The following is a 23,009-nucleotide window of genomic DNA, read 5'->3' on the forward strand; positions in this document are numbered from 1 at the left end:
AATACAACACATAATGATTAAATGAAAAGAAAGAGATATATGGTATGGACTAGCCTTGTCATGTGGAACAGCCGGCCAGGAGCTTATGCCTGGGACAGCCCGCCAGGAGCTTATGCCTGGGACAGCTCCCACTGGCTTACAGGTGGATCAGCCGGCCAGGAGCTCATGCCTGGGACAGCCCGCCAGGAGCTTATGCCTGGGACAGCCTCTCACGGGCTTTGGTACGTGGGACAGCCGGCCAGGAGCTCATCCTGGGACAGTCTTGAAAGACTTTTTAAGTGGATTCGATCCGGATGATGATTGAGGTATAGACTCGGATAGTCCAGAGCCAGAAGGAAACTGTTAAAAATCATGTGATTATGAAAGGAGAAATGAAAGATAAGACATGAAACAATTGTTGAACAAAAGTGTTTCACCTGTTAATATATGATGATGCATCTATTTTGACAAGACAGAAAATTTATGAATGTTTACATTATGCTGGACATTGAACATGAGATTTTATATTTTATTGCTTATCCTTATTTTCAGACTATATTACTATATCAGTGTGATATGGGAATTCTTACTGGGCTGTAAAGCTCGCACCCCTTTATCTTTCTTTTTCTTCTCAGAGTTACAGGATGCTTATGATTGGCTATGGCTTGGATTTACGTGTGAGCAGAAGGATAAATAGAGTGTCATAGTATCTGATCAGGGAATTAAAGAAATTTAAATTGTAATTATGCAAGATTTTATGAATTATATTTGAAATTAATTGTTATGGATGTTAAGATTGTAATATTTATTTTGGCCTTGCATATTCTTTAGGGCTTGCTCTAAGGAGTGTGCGGCCATCACGTACCCGACCCGGGTGTTGGGTTCGGGGCGTGACACATTCTCTCGCGCGTCTATTACACGAGTCAGACAGTGACAGTCAAGGCGGCGCTGCCCGTCTTACGAGGTCTTATCGTGTTCCGGACTCACACCCGCCCAAATTATCGGATCCGAATCTTGTCTCCTCCCGGCTCCCGTCCCACTCGGATTCAAGCACCTAGTTCGGACTCCGCAACGGGTCCGAGATCCGGATTGGGGGATCCGGGTTTCTTCATTTGGTTACGTTTCTATTACCTACGGAGATTTTTTTGCTCGGGAAAATAGCGGTCTTCGCAGTTTGAACTGTCGAGCCGTTTCTCTCCGTCGAAAAGTCGCGGTTTTTTTACTAATTTATTTGTTAAAATTTCACCTTTCCTTTTCCCCCAATCCTAGTCCATACAGACAGTCTCTCTCTCTCGATAACACTCCAGAAGACCTAGCTCGGATTCGTCCTCGCGAAACCCTACATGATGAAGGGCCCGAAGCCACTGAAGCAGCTCCAGGTCGCCGTGCCGGCCCAAGAAACACCCGTGGACAAGTTCTTGTAAGCATTCCTTGAGGATCGCTCTCTTTCTCTGATTCTTTCGTGAGATCCGAGCTAGGAACCTAGGTTTTTTTCCCATTCCGAGTTTTCTTTTGTTGAAAATTGCGTTTAAAATCGAGACGAAGCTACTCAGTTCTTTCAGGATATTTAAATGGTTTTCCAAATATGGCCTGATCGTTTTTCCAAGATTTGTTGGCTTTTTTTGGTTTGATTGTGAGAAAAAGTAGGGATTTTGTGAATTCAGGACGGCAAGCGGGACATTCACGGACGGTGATCTGCGACTGAATCAGAAAGGAATGCGGTTGATCTCTGAGGCAACTGAGAGTCGTGTAAGCTCATCTGGATTTCTTGTTTCCTTTTTTTCCGAATCAGATTTGAAATTATCTTGTTTAAATGTCCGACGAAGCATTTTCAGAAAGAACAAGAAGTTTATGCTTCGAATTAAATAATTAGATTCTGAAGCCGTACAGTGTTCTTTGTCTGACATCACGACTTATAAGCACTTTAGCTCTGTTATCAGCTCAATCATAGGAACCGGGACAAATCTTGAAGTTTTATTTCTTTTGTCCTTTGTTTGTTTCTTTTCATTTTTGTGTTTTCCTTCGGTGATGTCAAACACTAGTTTATAAACAGTAATTTATCAAAGAATATTATAGGTCGCTTCCAAAAACTAGAGCAGCATGCTTGGGAGTGGTTGCATGAAGAAATTGAATACTGGTGAGACCTGTCAGGATTGTAAAGTGACATAATTTCAGGTTATAATCATGGTGATGAACTATCCTTTTGCACATTTAAAATAAAAAGATGATAGGTAGACTCTGAAGAAGAAAAAAGTGCCAAGAGAGGATTATTAGATAAAAAAGCCGAACCAGATGACTAACAAACTATTGGAGATTGGTTTAAGAGAGTAAAACTTTGTGGATAATGACTGAACCATTTCAATGTCCATCAAAAGGAAACGCAAGGGATGGGAGTTGAGTATAATCATGTCTGGAGGTAAACACTACTTTGCACATATTTAGTATTATGCTGGTGGGTGAATTACAGAATGCAAAGCATCAAGAGAAGAATACAGAAAATCCAACAGTAGATACTAATTATAATATAAGACTACCAGAGAGTTGTATAAGAGAGTAACTATAGGTTTAGTCATATTGGAATTTTTTTAATGTCAAGATTAACAAATCTTTACTGTCGGGTAGTTGTGAAGGCCAAACTTGAGGAAGAACAATGTTCTTAGTACATGGCTCTTATTGCCTCTAGTTTTATATTATTTGTGATTGCTAAAGAAAATACATAAGTTCAGGCTTTTATATGGTCCCTATTGAGTGCAAACGTGTGATATCACAAAAATCCTAAAATATGTGCAGGAGAGCAATGGATGCCTCTTTGATCTTCTTGAGCTATGATCCTGTCCTTTAGCATAATACCAAAATAAATGTATAGACTCCTTTCTGTTCCTTAAGCTTTGAATTTTTTTTTTTAATCATTAATATCTGTAATCAAAGCCGATTCCTTGGGATTCTTGGAGTCTTAAAAAGAAAAGAAAAAAAAAAAAAAAAAAAAAAAACCTCAAAACTGCTAACATGTGTACATTGATGCATCATCTAAATTGGCCGACAGGACATTGTATCAACATGGCCGAGACAAATACTGGTCTTCATCTGTTTTTGAATCTTGCCATCATCTATGCTGTAGTCATTTCAGTTTTAGCTTGATTTGCTTCAGTATAAAGTGGATGAAACATGTTGCTATTGGCCTTATCTTTTGATACTTGAACATTAAAGTAATCAAACTTAGAAGGTCTTTTGGTTGGCCATTAGAGCAGTTTTGACTGATCTTTTATTTTTCTTCCTTTTCTCTTCTCTTTTTACCTGGTAGACTTCAAATTCTAATTCTTTAGTTTTTTCTAGCTAGTAAATTTTCTGAACTTTACAATGTTTATTACAATGAGAGTTATATATGTTCTACAAATGTCCAGTGCATAGAGTAGCCCCAATGATGTATGAAGATCTCTCTTATAAACAAGTCACTAGATTTGTACAGAGATAACTAAGGGCTACATCAATGTCAAAGGAAGAGGGTATAAGCCCGATGATTTGATTATTTTGAATTGTTATTTTCAGTTTTAGTCTTCAATGCTAACTCTGACATTATGCTCACAATCATTGCTGATCTTGGCTTAGCAAATTCTCCATCTAACTTAGTAAATATATGTGCTTCCAATTTTTATAATTTTTAAAATTTCAACAGTATTTTTTACAATGTGTTCATATTGTATGACTTAGAATGTTGGGTAATAAATAGAGCTTAGGATAATAAGTTTAGTGTAGTAAAATGAGAATGTTAAAATGGATGGGTATTTAAACTACAGGAGGGATGGGATGAGAAATGAGTGTATTAGAGGAGACATCGGAATTTCACAAATTAAAGATGAGGTGATGAAGAATCTATTCAGATGTTATGGGTATATGATAGATTTGAGAGGACTCTAGTAAGAAGAGGTACTTTAGTTTGTTTTGGAGGATGTAGGAGAAGGGGAAGATCTAAGATTACTTGGATGTTGCGAGAGAAAAATATGGAAAAGCTTGAAATAATATCAGAGATGGTCCTAATGGGAATCCTTGGTGCTGGAGGATCCATAAATGGACTTGAAATATTTGGGTAAGGCTTGATGGTGATAGTTATGGTTTTATACATGCATACATGCAGGTTTGATGTTAACTTGCCAGTTCCTTTTTTTTTTATTCAAGAGAAGTATCTGGTTATCTATGATTTTCCAATCATAGATAAAATATTTCCGAAAGCAATTAAATAGTTTTTGGCATGGGCTTCAAGATTTGTTAAGCTAGAACTCTTCTTTTTTTCAGTTTTTTCAGATTTTATCAATAACGATTATCACCTATACACATCTATTCTGTAGTCATCTTTCTTTTCTTTTCTTTTTTCTTTTTGCTGATATTTGTTTTTATGGTTGGTTTGTACCTTGCGCCTGTGCAGCAACCCGATGTTAAGGAAGAGGATATGCAGTTCTCATTGGAAGACCTGGAGACCATCAAAGTTATTGGGAAGGGGAGTGGAGGTGTTGTTCAGCTTGCACGGCACAAATGGTTGGGGACTCTCTATGCCTTGAAGGTATATAACTAATGATGGTGTTATGTCTAATATATTGTTTACTTTATATATATATATATCTATATCTATATATATATAAATATATATATATATATATATATATATATAAAGGTAGGATAGTAAAAGATAATAAATATATATTGAAGCAAGAATTGTGCCAGGAATTGTAAATAAATTTGAAAGATCCGTAGTTGGTTCCCAAGAAGGGTTGTAAGTTAGCTGTCAAGAGGGTATGCTGGTTAGCTCTCTAATTAGAATGCCAGAACTCTGAAATTTCTAGCTGGCTCTCAATTAGAAATGCCAACGAGGCCCTCACCTCGGAATGCTAACTTGCTCTTGACTTGGTATGCCAACTTGGATTTTTTATTTTTAAATTCATAAGTTAAGGACAGAAAGAATGAGAATTAAGAATATTATAAATTTTTGATGCTTACAAATGAGAGCTCCTCAAACTTGGATACTATAGCTTTTTGTTCTTCATTGATTCTGGATTGAAAATAAATTAAAATAAGAAAGAGAATATGATAGATGGGAAAATAATTGAAGAACTTTTATTGAAAAAACTTTAGTAGTTACAACTCTTGACCCTTGATGTCTTTGATGGTTGGATACACCAGGGCAAGGATACAAAAATATTTTGAGGATAATTTCGGGAAGGATTTTTGATACAGGTAAGAGTTTGATGGAGATGCGGAGTTTTTTGGAGAGGCTTTTTGAGATCTCTATTTGCCCTCTTCCTGAAGGAGAGAAGCTCCCTTCTTATAGAGCTTCGCTGGATTTGAAGTGGTCTTGATATGAAGCTTTGGAGTTTAGGTTTAAGTATCCAATACTAGTCTGATACACTTTGGAGAATCCAATATTGATCTAGTGCTACTTTTGATAGTCAATTCTGAAAAATCGATGAATCTGGTGTAGCTTGTTCAGTATTGGTGCTATTTTTGTTGGTAAAGTCTAAAAATTTGGAGCATCTGATGTGATCTATTGCTGCTTTTGTCAGTGAAGACTAAAAAGTTAGAGTATCGGATGTGGCCTGCTGTTGCTTTTGTCATTGGAGACAGAAAAGTTGGAATATCTGATGTGGCCTGTGCTGTTTTTGTTAGTGAAGACTAAAAAGTTGGATGGTATCCGATGTCGGAGAATCAGATCTTGCCATGCTGGAGGTTTGGTTTGCTATGTTGGAATTTTGTAGTTGATTTTGAAGAATTTGATGTTACTTACTGTATCGGTGGGAGGACACCAAAACAGTCATCTTCATTGCTTCCGACGTAGTCTGTGAAAGATTAACTTTGTTGACTTTTGGTTTCTTCCTCTTCTTCACTGTCAAGCTCCTAGAGGTTTCTAGAAGAAGTTTCTTATAGTCTTCTCTTGATTTGGCTGCAGCAAGTTTGGATCTTATAGAGGCTTCGTGCTTTAAGAACTTTACTGTTGATGGTTCAATGGCTGCAGTAGAATATTGTGGATGGCTAGAGAACCATTCTAAGATTTTTGGTTTGGTTGCCTTTTCTAGGTTGAATTCTTGCCACTATTTAATTTTGAATCTCCTTCCCAAAAAAGAAAGAGGAGAACTTGGAATAAATATATACTCCCAACATGTGATCCATGCTAGGGAGACCTGAGAAAAAAAGTTCAATAAAAAGGAAAACTTTTGCTCTTAGGAGGGAAGAAAGATTTTTTACTAATAGATTTCAAAATCTTTAGCTACAATGGAGGGAAGGATTTCATTAGTGAGGCTGTAGTATTTTCATTAGTTGGAGAACGAATAAGGAAAATGGAAAAAGACTCCTGTTTTGGAGTAGAAAAGCCATGAATGTCTTTGGTTTTTATTTTGGTACAAATTTTAGGTACTAACCATTCTGATGATCTCAGTAATTAAAATTTTGAGGGTTGAAGTTTTGAAAGAACTTTCAAAACTTGTTTGGATTATCCTCCCATGTAGATGGAGATAATACTTGAAGAATTTGAGCAGTAGAATGAGTCACTAAAGATTCATTAGTTTTGTCTTTGTAATGTTTGACCGTAACTGCATCAATATAAACTAAAATAAATTCATAAAATTTGTGTTTTCGAAAATCTTTAGGCTGGTAGTGCCAACCAAGTGGAAATACCTTTTCGATTACTAATCAGAGATTTTGTGCCGAATACTCATCTTCAATGGTAAGTATTGGTTGAATTATCTTTTTCTCAAAATATTTTGTGAAAGATTTTTTTGAGAAAGTCTTTTAAGTGTTGGATTGAAAATCCCATCAACTTGTTTTTATTTCAAATCTTATTACAGGATTTTTACTTCAATCTTTGCAACTATTTTTTGAAAAATTTCCAACCCCAGGAGAGTGGGATTGGATTGTAAGTATTGGTTGAATTGTTCAATCTCTTTATATTGTACTTCTTTGTTCAAGAAGTCAAGATGGTTCTATTTTTTTGATATCTGGTTAATTCTTTGAGGTAAGATACCAAGATATCAAGAAAACAAATATCAAGATTACCTCAAACAATTAACCAGATATCATAAAAATAGAACCATTCTGAGAAGAAGTACAATATAAAAGGATTGAACAACAATTAGAAAACCAAAAGTCTCCTTAGAGCAATTGGCTGAAATAGCCAAATCCAATCCCACTCTTCTGGGGTTGAAAATTTTTCAAAAAGTAGTTGCGGATATGAAGCATAAACCCTGCGACAAGATTTAAAAGAAAAATAGGTTGTTGGGATTTCCACCCCAATACCCCTTTAAAAGATTTTTGCAAAAAAATCTTTCATAAAATATTTTGAGAAAAAGATAATTTAACTAATATTTACAATCGAAGATGAGTATTCAGCACAAAATCTCTGATTAGTAGCCGAAAAGGTATTTCCATCTGATTGGCATTACCAGCCTAGAGATTTTCGTAAGACAAAAAAATTTTATGAATTTATTTTAGTTGATGCTGATTCAATTACAGTTAGACATTACAAAGATAAAAATGATGAATTCTTAGTGACTTATTCTACTGCTCAAATTCTTTAAGTATTATCCTCATCTATATCGGGGTAATCCAAACAAGTCCCGAAAGTTCTCTCAAAACTTCATCTCTCAAAATTTCAACTACGGGATTATCAGAATGCCTAATACGTAGCATTCTTGTACCAAAATTAAAATCGAAGACATTCATGGCTTTTCTACTTCAAAACAGGAGTCTCTTTCTATTTTCCTTATCGGTTCTCAAACAAGTGGGAATACTATGGCCCCACGAATGAAATCCTTCCCTCCATTATAGCTGAAGGTTTTGAAATCTATCGACAAAAAATCTCTCTTCCTTCCAGAAAGCAAATTTTTTTCTTTTATTGAACTTTTTTCTCAATGCTCCCGAGCAAGGATCATAGATTGGGAGTATATATTTGTTCCAAGCTCTTCTCTTCTTTCTTTGGGAAGAAGATTCAAAATTAAATGATGGCAAGAATTCAATCCAAAAAGGCAACTAGACCAAAAATTTTAGAATGGTTCTTTAGCAATCCGCAATATTCTACTGCGACAATTGAATTATCAATAGCAAAGTTCTTAAAATACAAAGCCTCTGTAAGTTCCAAACTCACCACAACCAAATCAAGAAAAGAGTATAAGAAATTTTTTTTAAAAATCCTCTCGGAGCTTAACAGCGAAAAAGAAGAAACCAAAAGTCAACATAGTCAATCTTCCACAGACTACACTGGAAGCAATGAAGATAACTGTTTTGTTGTCCTCTCACTGATACAGTAAACAACATCGAATTCTTCAAAATCAATTCCAAATTCCAACATGGCAAACCAGACTTCCAGCATAGCAAGTCAAATTTCCAACATGGCACGTCAAATCTCCAGCATGGCAAAACCTGATTCTCCGATATTGGATACCATCTAAACTTTTAGTCTCCACTGATAATAGCAGTAGTAGGCCATATCGGATATTCCAACTTTTTAGTCTCTACTAATAAATGCAGCAATAGATATGCTCCAACTTTTAGACTCCAACAAAATTAGCACCAATACCGAATAAGCTGCATCAGATTCATCGATTTTTCAGAATTGACCATCAAAAGTAGCACCAGACCAGCATTTGATGCTCTAAAGTATACCAGACTAGCATTGGATGCTTAAATGCAAACTCCAAAGCTTCATATTCAAGACCACTTCAAATCCAGTGAAGCTCTATAAGAAGGGAGCTTCTCTCCTTCAGGAAGGAAGGCAAATAGAGACCTCAAAAAGGCTCTTCAAAAAATTTTGCATCTCCACCAAACCCTTATCTGTATCAAAAATCCTTTCCAAAATTATCCTCAAAATACCTTTGTATCCTTACCCTAGTGTATCCAACCATCAAAATCATCAAGGGTCAAGAGTTGTAATTGCCAAAGTTCTTTCAGTAAAAGTTCTTCAATTATTTTTGCATCTATCATGCTATCTTTCTTATTTTAATTTATTTTTCAATCTCAGAATCAACAAAGAACAAAAAGCTGTAGTCTCCAATTCTTAGGAGCCTGCATTTGTAGGCATAAAAAATTTATAATATTCTTAATTCTCATTCTTTCTGCCCTTGACTTAAGATTCAAAAATCAAAAATCTAAATTGGCATACCAAGTCGACAGCAAATTAGCATTCCAATTTGAGAGACTTATTGGAATTCTTAATTAAGAGCTAGCTAGAAATTCTAGAGTTTTGGCATCCCAATTAGAGAGCCAATTGGCACACCCTCTTGAGAGCTAACTTACACCCCTTCTTGAGAACCAACTAGGGATCTTTCAAATTTATTTACAATTTTTGGTTCAATTCTTGCTTCAATATATATATATTAAAGAGTGTGTGTAATTTCATAATGAAGATAAGAATAAGGGATGGATTGGTACATTCTCTTCCAAAGGCATTGATTAGTACATTCTATGGCTAGATAAATTAACTAATGCAATAACGACCTTTATCTCAGTATTTCTAGTTTCAGTAACGTTATCGGTGTTGTGGTGTAGGTGGGAGGGCATTATTAGTCCTACATTGGTTGTTTGTCAAGAGGAACTCTGGCTTATATGGGATGGGACATTCTCTCTCCTGTGAGACGTCTTTTAAAGGACAAAATCGTGAGGCCTCATGCTATAGTGTCAGAGGCCGAAACGGACAATACCTCACATACATGGGAGCGAAGACTAACCTACCCAAGCCATGAGTCCTTGACCGCAACATTAGCATGGATTGTGGTGCATCTCCCGCAACCTTGCCTAGAGTCTCCCTTGAGTGAGGGCTATGTTGTGGTATAGGTGGGCGGGCATTATTAGTTCCACATTGGTTGTGAGTCAAGAAGGACTCTGACTTATATGAGATAGAACCTTCTCTCCCCCATGAGGCGCATTTTAAAGGGCAAAACTGTAAGGCCCTATGTCATAGTGCCGGAGGCCGAAGCGGATAATACGTCACGTACACGGGAGCGGAGACCAACCTATCCAAGCCACGAGTCCTTGACCGCAACAATCGGTATCTTGTATCTTTCAACAAAACGGTTCCCCTAGAAGAGTAAATTGGACGAGGTTCATGAGGTCCCAATAGAGAGAAGCATCGATCTGCACCTAGATGAAGGGTGGGATCTGCAGGTTTTTTGCTGGAAGCTGTTACAGTAGTCTCAAACTGCTTCACTCGTGCAACTCAGCCACTATCTTTCTCTGTACAGTTGAATATATATTGAACAACGTTAATTTTGGTATGATTTGAATGTGGAATTACATATAGCCCTCTAGGCTCCATTGTTCTTCAACAAATCTGCGAGAGAAGGCTAAATTTAAAGGCTGGAAATCCTCAAGAGAGGTGAGAAAATTTTGAAAAGTTCGTGATCTTTCAAAAGGTGCCTTCAGTTTTTCTTTCTGTGCAGTTGAAAGATATTATGAACAAAGAAGATAGTGCTTGCCTAACACTTGCAATTATTATTGCTGCTTACTTTTTTCCCAAATTGCATTATGGAGAATCTGATGAAGTGAGGTAAGACATTGCATTTTGCAGGGCATTCAGATGAATATTCAAGAGGCAGTTCGTAAACAAATAGTGCAAGAGCTTAAAATAAATCAAGCATCGCAGTGTCCGCATGTTGTTGTTTGCTACCATTCTTTCTATCATAATGGCATAATCTATCTTGTCTTGGAATACATGGATCGGGGATCTCTGGCTGATATAATTAAACAAGTGAAAACAATTCTTGAGCCGTATCTTGCAATTGTTTGCAAACAGGCAAGGTTTTCTTACAGATCTACAATATGCATGCTTCTATGCTGCTGGGGGCTCATAATATGCTCAACATTGATATGTTTTCTGTTTACATCCAGGTTTTGAAGGGTTTAGTGTATCTGCATCATGAAAGACATGTAATCCACAGGGACATAAAGCCATCGAACTTGTTGGTAAATCACAGTGGTGAGATAAAGATAACTGACTTTGGAGTGAGCGCAGTGCTTGCTAACTCCATGGGTCAACGTGATACATTTGTGGGCACCTACAATTATATGTCGGTATGTTGATCTACTATCTAACCATTCTCTGATGATATGACTTTTTCCTAACTTCTACAACTTTAAGCATTCTAATAATTTGCTGGCTTTTCCTTGGTATGTTGATCTACTATCTTTCCATTCTCTTATTAATTTGATGATATGACTTTCTTATAACTTCTACAACTTTAAGCATTCTAAAAATTTGCTGGCTTTTCCTTAGCTGATAGTGCATCATTGTTTTCCCTTTCTAATACCAGCCTGAGCGGATCAGTGGAAGCTCATACGATTATAAGAGTGACATATGGAGTTTGGGCTTGGTCATACTTGAGTGTGCTATAGGCCGCTTTCCTTACATACCGTCTGAACAAGAAGAAGGCTGCCTGAGCTTTTATGAACTTTTGGAGGCTATCGTGGATCAGCCACCACCTTCTGCCCCATCAGATCAATTTTCTCCAGAGTTTTGTTCATTTATATCAGCATGGTATGCCAGTTTTCTTGCATTTATTGCATTATTACATGCTACGATAGGGGTGAACCTTTCACATTCATATAATCATAAAATTTTACTAGTACGCAGCATGTTTATTTTCACTTTCAAAGTTTTTACTAATTATATTTGTAGAATTTTTTTTCTGCTGTTTTTAATATTAACAATGAAGAGAAGCATTCACCAAAAAAATATCAATAGTTGGTCATATCACACTTTCTTTTGTTTTATTACTACTTTTTTGTCATTTTTTGCTCATCTCATACCTCATCATAGCCAATGGACATTAATTGAATGACATCTCTCATTTTCTTTAAGGTACATTATATGTTTGTTTTGTTTGTCTCAGTAACAAAAAAAATTTGTTTCCCGAATGGGGTGATAGTTAAACATATAGGTACTAAAACCAATTTTAAAGCAACAAAGGACTAGATCTTGATGTTGCTTATTGCTACATGTAAGGTTCACCGTCTCGGTATCAGATTCTATATCAGTATCATCCTATTATAGTGTCATCCGATACGAGGACCGGTTCGGTGTATCGAGTGTTAATACACCCCCTTATATTGCATATCGGTTTAGTATTGATATGGTACAATATCGTTGGTACACACTGATTCTGACTACTACAACACTTTCACTTATAGAGAATTTACTTGTTCTATGTAACATGCACTTGCTACCTTCATTCTCCCTTTGATGCTAAAAGAATAGTGGAAATGATGCCTTCATAATTAAATATCTTGAAAGGCAATCTTTTTCGATATAAAGATGTTTAGTCATATTAATGTTGAAGGCTCTTCGCATCCTCATTGATTGATGATCGATGAGCTCTTGCTCTATGACATTTGTATTGCTCCATTTTTCCATAGCAATATCATTTTTCTTCAGGCTTTGTTAGATCTACAAACACTTTCAGATCTTATGGCCTATGTTTTATAAGGTAAGTCATAAAGCATAGTGGTCCTTCTCATAGATTCTTATCTAATTGCTTATCTTGTTGTCCATCAGCCGGGTTTCCTCATGTTGCTCTGAACGCCATCTGTTTGGATCAGTATCTTGGTGACAAAATCCCTTCATCTCTTATCAAGTAACCTTAACTGTTAGGTTGTACCATTACTCAAGTTGAGCCTCTGTCTTGAAATACTAAGGTCTTGGGCAAACTTGCATTGATGATGCGATACTTTACAGATTCGATTTCAGACATTAAAGAGCAAATTTTAGAATATGTTCATATTGTCCTATGATAGGAACAGAAGCAAATTCATGAATACAACCAGGCCCTAAAATATATTTTCAAATTTAGGCTCCAGGTCAGACCCGAGCTTGGCCTAAAGTCAAGAAGGCTCGATCTGAATTGTACCCTATACTTCAATGTAGGCTATGTGAGTTGTATGATGTATTATATAAACAATATGCCTCACCATTGATTGGTGTGGAAAACTTGACCTTTATATGGTATTAGAGTGGGATGACCATGGCTACATCAAGTACCTTTTTCCTATTGCCACCATGACTGCCAACACACCGCTGGATTCTCTTCCTTTTTCTATAACTAAAAGATTGGTTTGGGTCCGTCCATGTGAGTGGTAACTAAAAGATCAGTAATGTATTTTTGTTGTGAGAGGAGTCCAATTTTAGTCCAAATGACTTCGACACTCAAAAAATAATGAAGTGGGCCTAAGTCTTTGAGTGGAAAGTGGGTGCTAATATAGGTGATTAAATCTTGTAGGTGGATGAGGTGATTGCCGGTGAGAAGAATATCATCAACGTATAAAAGCGTATAAAAGATAATGTTGTGATGCTTGTAGATGAAGAGGGAAGTATCATTGTGGGAGGATATGAATCCAAAAGCAAGAAGAGCAACGCGGAGTTTGTAGAACTAGGCACGTGGTGACTGTTTGAGGCCATAAATGGCTTTGTGAAGACGACAAACATGATCAAGATGAGACGCATCTATAAAATCAGGTGGTTGAGACATGTAAACTACCTCAACAAGATTATCATGAAGAAAAGAATTATTGATGTCTACTTGACGAAGGGGCCACCCATTAGTGACAGTAATGGATAGAACGACACGGATGGTGGTGGGTTTAACAAGAGGACCGAAAGTCTCGATGAAATCTATGCCTTCTTGTTGATGATAATCTTTGGCAACAAGGCGAGCCTTGTGCCGTTCAAGGGATCCATCAGCATGGTATTTGTTTCGAAAAATCCACTTGCAGCCAATGACATGCATTGTGGGATGACAGGGAACATGAGACCAAGTTCCATTGGTTAGAAGAGCATTGATTTCACTGGCCATTGCTGTTCGCCATGCTTTATGTTTATTAGCTTTGGTGAAAGAGGTAGGCTCAGAGTTGACAGTAGATCGAGTGAGAAGGGCATGGGGTAATGGATGGCAAGTGGAGAGGAGAGCTGTATAATTACGCAAGCCCGCAAGTTCACGATAATTGATTGGTTGACGGGTACGTACTACCATGCGTGGAGATGTTGTAGATGAGGGAATGAGAAGGTTGTCATTGGTTGGTGGTGGGCGGGGTTGTAACATTTGCATGGGATGGTGAAGAGATGGTGGGCAACGTAGTGGAGGTGGCATTAGGATGCACATGAGCAGGTAAGGTTGGAGGGTTATTAAGTGATAATGGAATGGTTAACCAAGGTGTTTGTGGTGGAGTGTATGGTGGAAGTGGTGGAGGGCCCAAAATAGAAACATCTTTATATGAAAATTTATCTTCGATAAAGTGTGCATGGCGAGCCAGAAAAAGGCAACCAGTAGCGCGGTCAAAATAGCGATAGCCAAAATGATTGGTAGCATAGCTAAGAAAGACACATGGGATGGAACGAAAATCAAACTTGTTTTTGTTGTAGGCACGGGTTAATGGATATACGACATAACTGAAAACTCGAAGAAAATTGTAATTGGAATAGTGTTGAATAAGATTTCGTAAGGAAAGATGCCGTGAAGTATGGGTATAGATTGCGATTAATAAGATACACAGCAATATCAAAAACAAAATGCCAGAACCATTTAGGAATAGAAGCTTGAGTGAGCAAGGTTAGGCCAGTGTCAACAACATGATGGATTTTGCGCTCAATAGCATTATTTTATTCGTGAGTGTGAGGACAGGTAATACGATGAAAAATGTTATGTTTTTGAAAGTGGGCAGTGAGAGCACGGAATTCACCGCCCCAGTCAGACTGAATGGCCTTTATGGAGCATTGAAGTAGATGCTCAATTGATGTGGAAAATTGGACAAAAATCGCAAGCACATCGGATTTATTAAAAGGTGGATATAACCAGATAAATTTCGAGAAATTATCAATGATTAACAAGAAATACTTGGGGCCTTCAAATGAGGCGACAGAGGATGGACCCCAAACATCAACAAATAATAATTCAAGAGGAGAGCTGCTGCAACTCTCAGTTGGAGGTAGATGAAGACGAGAAGATTTGTCTAAAAGATAAGGTTCACATTTATTCGAACCAAAAAAAGGAAGAGCAGACAATTGGTGTTTGGTGAGGACATGAAGAGCAATGCGAGAACATGGGCAGCCAAGACGTTGGTGCCAGTGATCGTGAGAAACATGTTAGTGAGGTAGGCCTTGGGAGCTCCGAAACGAGAGAGACAGAAGAGCCCGTCTTAGTCCGACCGCGAAGAAGTGGAAGGTCAGAGGTTTTATCCTTAACAACAAAAGATGAGGGGTGAAACTCAAAAGTAACAGTTATTATCTTGGATAAAACATGATACAGAAAGTAAAGATTTTGTAATGGAGGGAACATGCAAGGTATTTGAAAGCCTAAGAGAATGAGAACTAGAGGGTATCGTGGAGGAGCCAATATGGGAGATTTGCAAACCTGCATCGTTGCCGACATGGAGTTTGTCATGGCCATTATAAGTTGTTGATTGTTGAAGCTATTGGGCATCCGGAGTGACATGATGAGTTGCACCGGTATCGAAAAACCAATCATCATACGGTTTATGCATCACTGGAGGAAAATGGATGGCAGAGGAGGCACAGACGAAGAGGTAGTATAAATGGATTGAGTTGGAACAGTAGCAGAGGCCTGAGGAGTGGTTGCTCCTTGATGGCGATAATGACACTTATATGGGCTATGTCTATGAACGCCACAAACTAGACAAGGATCACGGCAATCGTGACCGCGACCTCTCATCGAATTAAAATTGGATGCCAGAGGGTGAGAGTCAAAAGATGTTGAAGATGACTTGCTGGTGACATTGGCAAGAGGAAGGAGTGAAGCCTGATGAGTAGAGAGTCAAATCTCATGGCTTACAAGTAGACTGTGAAGCTCGGGATAGGAGATGCGGTCCACACGAGCCGAAAGCATAGAGACCATCTCACGATAGTCGGGTCCAAGATTATTAAATATAATGGCATTGAAGGTAGCGGTAGAGAGAGGTTGGCCAGCGGTAGCTAATTTGTCAGCTAGGTACTTGTCGCAGATAGATAGAAACTTGCATATCACCCTTTTTGAGGTTTTGCAACTATGGAGTGATTTGAAGAAGGCACGTGTGTGACGGAGTGGCCGAAGGCCCGATGAAGAGCATACCAGACTTCATAAGAAGTGTTAAGGCCAACAACTTGAGGTAGTACGTCTTCAGAAAGAGACGCGATAAGCCAGTTGAGGAGGAGCTGGTCTTTGCGATGCCATGCGGCGTAAGCCGGATTGGTTGTTGAGGATGAAGCCGAGCTGAGAGGGGTTGTAGGAGGTGTAGCGGGAAGTATTTTGGGAGGGCAAAGATCGGTGCCATCGATGAAGCCCATGAGATCAAAGCTTCTTTAACGCAAGTAAAAATTAGGTTTTCCATAGTAGGTAATTAGTAGAGGTAAGTTTAAGGGAAAGATGGTGATGGACTTGGCTAATGTTGGGTAGGGTGGGAGAAGGAAGAGAATCCAGTGGTGTGTTGGCAGTGGTGGCGGCAGCAGGGGAAGAGGTACCTGATGTAGCCGTGGTCGTCCCGCTTTGATACCATGTAAAGGTCAAATTTTCCACATCAATCAATGGTGAGGCATATTGTTTATATAATACATCATACAACTTACATGGCCTACATTGTAGGCTGTTAGTTACAACAAGAAGCCAAATAATAGGCATGCATGCACTAGACTAGGCACGTAAGCCACTTCGTACTTGAAGACCTATTCTTTAGGAGGTAGTTATGGTGTTTTCATAGCGGAGAAGGGGGTGGAGGAGAAGAGGGAGGACGACCAGGAAGAGAGAGGTAGAGAGAAGAATGGGAAAAATAAGCATGAGGTGGGTGCCATAGGGGTGGGGTTCCGCAAGTTTGGTTTAGGGTTAGGGGTGGGTCAGGCTGGTTCGAGCTTCATGCAAGGCTTGGGTTGCAGTGAATTTTTTTTGTCCTCCAAAACCTGCATCCAAACACTCTCAAGCTAAGCCCGAAGACTAACCTATAGTCGACCAGATCCAGTGTGCCTTGGTTTGCCCTGGCTTATTTTCGGCCCTATATCTTACAAAGAAGCCAAGCCAGGAACATGTGCTTGTGGGGGTTTGCCAGATCTTCTTTAAGGACAGTGCCCAGCACTCCTCAGATCCTATGCATCGTTATTTTCTTTTTTGGGTGCAATGAAGTTGGTACATATTGTAGTACGTGCTAGTATACACTACATTACATGCTAGTATGCACTGCTACATGCTGCAGTACACACCAGGACTTTCCCTGATACACACCATAGCAAACTTGATTTCTCCTTGATTTTAGAGACCTGTATTAGCTTATTAGTATCCTTTTCCTAACACTTATTATAAGATAAATGAAGTCGTTTATTAGCTTATTAGTATCCTTTTCCTAACACTTATTATGAGATACATGAAGTCGTTTACAGACTACAGCTGCTGGTGGTCTCTTAAATAATCTTCTTAGGGATTGTTTGGGGAATCCTGCAAGGTTGGATTGAATTTCCTACCGGGTTTACAGACTACAGCTGCTGGTGGTCTCTTAAATAATCTTCTTAGGGATTGTTTGGGGAATCCTGCAAGGTTGGATTGAATTTCCTACCAGATGCATGGATTGGGCCACCCTTTAAGCATAGCTTATATCAATCCAACACCTTCCAGCCCAAATCCTATGGGAAGAGAAAAAGACCTCCATGGGTCTTTTTTTTTTTTTTCCCCCTTCATGCAGGCCAATGAGTCCATATGCAGGATTTAGGCTAGGAATGGGCAGGCCCTTAGAAGATACAGATTGGACGAGCTAACATGCCCGATTCTTGTAGGATATTCTTGCATGAACATCCAAACACACCCTTAGTGGTGCAATTAGACAATCATGAGTCCTTGTATGTGGATCACCATTTGCTTGAAGCGTCATATAATAGACCATATCATCTAACGAGTTGATGTTTTCTAACTTTTGATAATGCCTTTTCTAAAATCATGCAATAATGAATTTGTTATTTTATCAGAATTATGGACTCATTTATTTAAGCAATTCTGGTCGTGTTCTTTTCTACATATCTGACTGGTGACTAGCTTCTCGTGATTTTAGGTAGTTGAGTTAATGAAATTAAAACCAGTTAAAGTTTACAACTCTACTATCTCAACTTTTTGCTTGTCTGCATGTGCATGGGTGTGTCAATGTGCGTGGCTGCACAGTTCTTTGGACCATCGTCATGTGTATACATTTGTCATTAATTTCTCTCTATCTAAATTAAATGTTACTGAATCGGATTCCTGATGATGGATGTCTATGCAGTTCTTTTGATTATCACCATGTCTTTCATTGTTATTTCTATCAATTTAAATCAAACAAACTGATTTGTTTCCACCGGATGTTTTTGCGCTTCATGATGTTTTCTGAATCTGCACCCTTTTTGTTTCTTAATGCAAGTATAACTTTTAAGCTGCTACACAATTCTTTTTGGATCATCACTAGTGACAGCAACATCTAACTACAAGGCCGTACGCTGATGTATGTGGGTTGGCTTCGTGGATCATCATTTAGAGTTGCATCTCGAAAAATGGAAAAGCTATGGATTTTTGGCATGTTTTAATGCTGCTTAAGTTGACAAATCATAATCTATCTGGTCTCTATCTAATATGTTGTTGATTCAAATGAAGGAGCTGTTATTGCCTTTTTATTCTGTTTATGTTGATGCAAGTTGGACCACAGTATATTTGCCTCTCATAAAAGGCATATGATACGTGAAAAAAATAATTCCATTTTCCGTCTGCAGCTTACAGAAGGATCCTCAGGAAAGAATGTCATCTTTGGAGCTCCTGGTTAGTATCATTTTCAGTTTTCACAGCAATTTTATACCAAACAATTTGCTGAAGCCCTTCATCTGGTTTCAGAGTCACCCCTTCATCAAAAAATTTGAGGACAAGGACATCGGTCTGGCAATCCTCGTCAGCAGCTTAGATCCTCCTGTAAATATACCTGGTGATGTGTAAGTATATATGATGGTTTCTACATGCACATTACATGTAAAATAACAATCTGAGCTAAAGATGTTGCAAGTTCACCTTGCCCTCCTGGAGCTCTCTGGTTTGCTGCTTGCTCTAGTTCAAGTCAATCATATACTCAACCGCATGATTTTCACGTGAGCATACCTTGGAGTGCATAAATGCGCCTTGTAGTTTTTAAATCATGAATATATTCAGGTGCATGAGTTTTAGATGAGCATATATCGGCGTGCATAAATGTACCACTTAGTTTTCCTCGAGCAAAGAGCTATTGAAAGCCATGTTTCACTGTTCTTCCGGAGAAAAAAGAAGGCATATTTCCATGTTCAATCTCTCAGCACACAGCATTGTAGACGGATCCAGCCATGCTCATGAAATGAGCAATTCATATTCCAAGCATGTGAGCAGTCGTACTTTTTAATTTTTATTTTTTTAAGCTATCATCTAAAAACCCATAATTTGACTGAGTCAGGATTACACCATCTGTGGATCGTATATCATTTTGTGAGGGAAATTTATTCGTTGCTGATTCATTCTATTGTCGGACTCTGTCCCCCGCTAAATTACATCTACGACCATGGTAACTTTCGAGGCAACAGTTACTCCAAACTGTTTCCATTGAACTATCGATCTATGAGCTTGGGAATTGGAAATTGTCGGGCCAGATTGCTTCCTTGAATAAATGTAAACTGGATTGAGATGGAAAATTCAATACAGTCGATGCCCGTATTTTTTTACGTTCCTGGGTAGAGAAAAAGGGTCCTTGCTTTTGGAATATTCACCAAGAAACCAAGATGCCAACCTCATTCTTAGGAGGCCCCCTGGCCACTGGCTTCTCTTTCGCTCTTTTTGGAGCGAAAGATCCTTGCTCCTTCAGCGGTTGTGGCTGACAAGAAATAGCAACAACTACTTGTCAACATCTTAAGCGAATCGAACTGTTGTGGAAGGACTTGTCAACATATGGGTATTCATAAAATTTTAAGGTATTTGCGTCCTACTCATGAAAAAGGACTCATCATCATTTGGCTCACAGCTTTACCTTCTCCTACCGCTTAATCTCACATACAATAAGAATTCTCTTCGAAGTATTTATTTGTCTCCTCTATTCTCTGTAAAAGAATAGATGACTAATTGTCAGAAAAAACAGCTCATGGTGCTTGACGGCTTCAAAGACATGTATCGCGAATTAGTGATGCAATATTGCCTATCGTTTTTTCCATATAACTATATTATATATATGTACAGATATTAATTATGGAAGTATTCCCAACCGCCAAGAATCATGCCCCTGTGCAAGTGTCCGTACGGATTGAGGTTTTGGATAAGAATGCGAGGAATTTTCTTAAAAAAAAAAAAGAAAAAATCAAAATATAACGAGCGCCGTGCCTCCCGGCGTTTCCCATGCCGGCTCATCCCCACCGAGTCCCAGTTCCATCCGTCCAGGCCATGTGATCGGTCCCGTGGACCCCATCGCGCAGTTGGGCCATGGAAATCTGGAAGACACTCGGTCGTCATTTATTCTGGCTCCAATAGATTGGTATCATTATTTATTACCACTGCCCACCCTCTTCCTTATCTCTAATTCTGCACATCCTTCATAACTTTATCCACACTGGAGACCATTAGTACGATTCAATATTCCACAATGACCCGCTAAAACTCAGGTCTAGAAGTCTTCCTACGTAATTTGACCAAGAACCCACATGGCTACTACGGAAAACAAGGGAAGTATTCTACCTCGTGGACGCAAAGCTTGGGTGGGTTATTCCTACTTAGGACTTCGGTCCAATCCTCCTGCCACAAGAAATTGACAGGTCTGAAAGTATAACGTGCGACCATTCAAGTCGTGGGACACCGAAATCTAACCGGGGACGCTGTCCTGTTAGTTTCCTTGTGAATCCTTCCATAATCTTGCTCCGTTGTTTATAGATCGGACATCATTTGTTAGGTGGACATTACTTCCAGAGAATAAGAATCACTGGACACCTGGCTCGGCAAAGAGGGGGACAAGTCCACTAAAGTTGTCTCTAGATTTGTTCAACCTTCGCTTGAATCATACCATAAGATATTCACACCGGAAAAAACTGACAACAACGCACGGATTGAAATGGTTATGGAAGAGAGAGATGAACATGATATGGATGAATCCGAGGCACAGGCCTTATCCGTTACACCTGCACGCACCAGTTTTACAAATATACCCATAGAATAGAGGGAGAATGTTGAACCTTCGGAACACGAAAAGCCAATGGCAAAAGGGGTAACACAAAGTTAACCATCCCTTCTTTCCCCTCCCCCCACCCCAACTCCTTCTCCCAAAGAAAAAAAAGTTAACCATCCCTTCACGCCTTTTCAAAACAATGATTTTTAACTGACAAACTTTACCAAAGAAAGGAAAGAGCAGCACCACTAGACTCCACCATTATTATTATTATTATTATTATTATTATTATCAGGTTAGCTTCTTAACATTAACTTTAAAAATCTATCAGTGGATAGAATTAATTGCCCAGAGTCGTGGGCTGTATCCTATATATATATATACACACCCTGGGATAGAATACGGGAAGGACGAGTGGCGTTGTAAGAGGTGTGGATAAAAAGAGGCTCCATATCCTTCATCTCTTAGGTTCCAAAGACCAGAAACCAGGCATGGGTGAAGATCTCAGCCAGAGGTTTCATGGGATCCTACCTTGTGACGAGGATGATGATGAGCGACGAGAATCTTCCTCCTTCTCCGGCGACTCCGAAGACGAAGATTTCAGGGAGGAGGAAACTTATTCTCCAAAATTTCCACCACCTTTGGACAAAACAACCTCCTTGCCATCAAAATTCGATGCAACTGGGCCTCTCTACGATTTATCCTCCCTCACGGCGCAACTTCCTAGCAAGTGAGTAGTACTCTGACATGAATCGAAACCTTTGTTTATGTATCCATGATCAGAGCTCCACCAATACAAATTGTTACCCTTGCTTAAGGAGAAATTAGTTTATCATCATTTTAAGAAGCCTTATTCATCTTATAGATTAGCTTTATCATCCTTTTTTAAGTTCTCACTTTTTTCTTAAAAAAAGAGATGGGCAAGCTTGATATATAATTCATTTTAATTATTTGGGTGGGTGAAAAGATCTATGTTAATATGATTGCAGATTTCAACTCTTCTTTTGCGTCCGTACAACTTGCAACACATCTTAATATGTTATACATGACTGCATAGAGGATTGCTATTGCTATCTTATCATATCTTTGTTGAATTGATAAGTTTTGACCGTGGTGTGTTTGTAGGAGGGGGCTATCAAAGTACTATCAAGGGAAGTCCCAGTCCTTCACCTCCCTGTCCGATGTGAGGTGCCTCCAGGATCTGCCTAAGAAAGAGACTCCCTTCAGAAGGAAGATGAAGTCATGCAAGAGCTATGCAGGAGGTCTAGATGGAAGCACAGAATCTAATCAAGCACCGGCTACTTCCAGGAAGACCAGATCAAAGAAGGCGTCAAGAGGTTCTTGTGCTTCTTCGATTGCAAGCAGCAGCAGCAAACCACCAGCTATTCCTGTACGAAAGGATTTTTGTCTCCACTAAATTACATGACATAAAAAGCCTAACGGTTCCACTACTAGCATATATTTAGATTTTAGAGAGAGAAGCGGGAGGAGCATGTGTCGAGTTTCTTTGTATTGCGGTCATCTTATTAAAACGTTCTTCTGTAGGTAAAAAAAAAAAAATTATGGTGGAAGTTTTCAAGCACCTTTACCTTAATTCGAGAAATGGTAGGGATTAAGAATCTTTTTGTGAGTGTTTCCCTCTGTAAAATTAGTCTAAAATTCTTCTTAGTTCTCTGGAACTCCAGATTCAACGGTCGTCCTAATAGTCTTGCTAATGGTCAATTGGTTTTACCAATTTCCTGGATGGATCATGACTTGCTAACTGGTGTTAAATTTCGCCGTGATTGTTGTGACCCATGGGATTCCTTGTAAATGCTTATTCAAGTCATCCTTGTGTTAGATTTCTTAGTCTTGCTTGTTGTGACCCTAGAGGCCTAGGCTCCTAATGTTTCTTTAATGCCCTGTTC

The 23,009-nt window shown here is 38.7% G+C and overlaps 2 protein-coding genes across 3 annotated transcripts; both read left to right on the forward strand.

Moving 5' to 3' along the window:
• The first annotated feature begins 1,164 nt into the window (after positions 1-1,164).
• LOC105047288 (mitogen-activated protein kinase kinase 1) lies at positions 1,165-19,015 on the forward strand. Of its 2 annotated transcripts, XM_010926150.4 has the most exons (8): positions 1,170-1,399; positions 1,644-1,728; positions 4,400-4,534; positions 10,523-10,747; positions 10,843-11,025; positions 11,265-11,488; positions 18,713-18,758; positions 18,831-19,015. In XM_010926150.4, the coding sequence occupies exons 1-8, from the start codon at positions 1,323-1,325 to the stop codon at positions 18,927-18,929; spliced, it is 1,074 nt and encodes a 357-aa protein (XP_010924452.1). In that variant the 5' UTR covers positions 1,170-1,322; the 3' UTR covers positions 18,930-19,015. The 2 variants fall into 2 exon arrangements, with proteins under 2 accessions (XP_073115152.1, XP_010924452.1); XM_073259051.1 differs by lacking the exon at positions 4,400-4,534 and having other exon boundaries at positions 1,165-1,399.
• A 2,472-nt stretch (positions 19,016-21,487) lies between these two features.
• On the forward strand, positions 21,488-22,781 carry LOC105047289 (uncharacterized). The gene is made up of 2 exons (XM_073259052.1): positions 21,488-21,832; positions 22,228-22,781. The coding sequence occupies exons 1-2, from the start codon at positions 21,594-21,596 to the stop codon at positions 22,517-22,519; spliced, it is 531 nt and encodes a 176-aa protein (XP_073115153.1). The 5' UTR covers positions 21,488-21,593; the 3' UTR covers positions 22,520-22,781.
• Positions 22,782-23,009: the final 228 nt, after the last annotated feature.

This window comes from Elaeis guineensis, chromosome 6, assembly GCF_000442705.2.
Source record: "Elaeis guineensis isolate ETL-2024a chromosome 6, EG11, whole genome shotgun sequence".
Lineage (NCBI taxonomy): Eukaryota > Viridiplantae > Streptophyta > Magnoliopsida > Arecales > Arecaceae > Elaeis > Elaeis guineensis.

Excerpts from the sequence above, each read along its gene's own strand:
- LOC105047289 (XM_073259052.1), top strand. The coding sequence starts at position 21,594 with ATGGGTGAAGATCTCAGCCAGAGGTTTCATGGGATCCTACCTTGTGAC. Across the intron at positions 21,833-22,227 it reads ACGGCGCAACTTCCTAGCAA|GAGGGGGCTATCAAAGTACT; the intron begins GTGAGTAGTACT and ends GTGTGTTTGTAG.
- LOC105047288 (XM_010926150.4), top strand. The coding sequence starts at position 1,323 with ATGATGAAGGGCCCGAAGCCACTGAAGCAGCTCCAGGTCGCCGTGCCG. Across the intron at positions 11,026-11,264 it reads GCACCTACAATTATATGTCG|CCTGAGCGGATCAGTGGAAG; the intron begins GTATGTTGATCT and ends TTCTAATACCAG. Across the intron at positions 18,759-18,830 it reads TGTCATCTTTGGAGCTCCTG|AGTCACCCCTTCATCAAAAA; the intron begins GTTAGTATCATT and ends ATCTGGTTTCAG.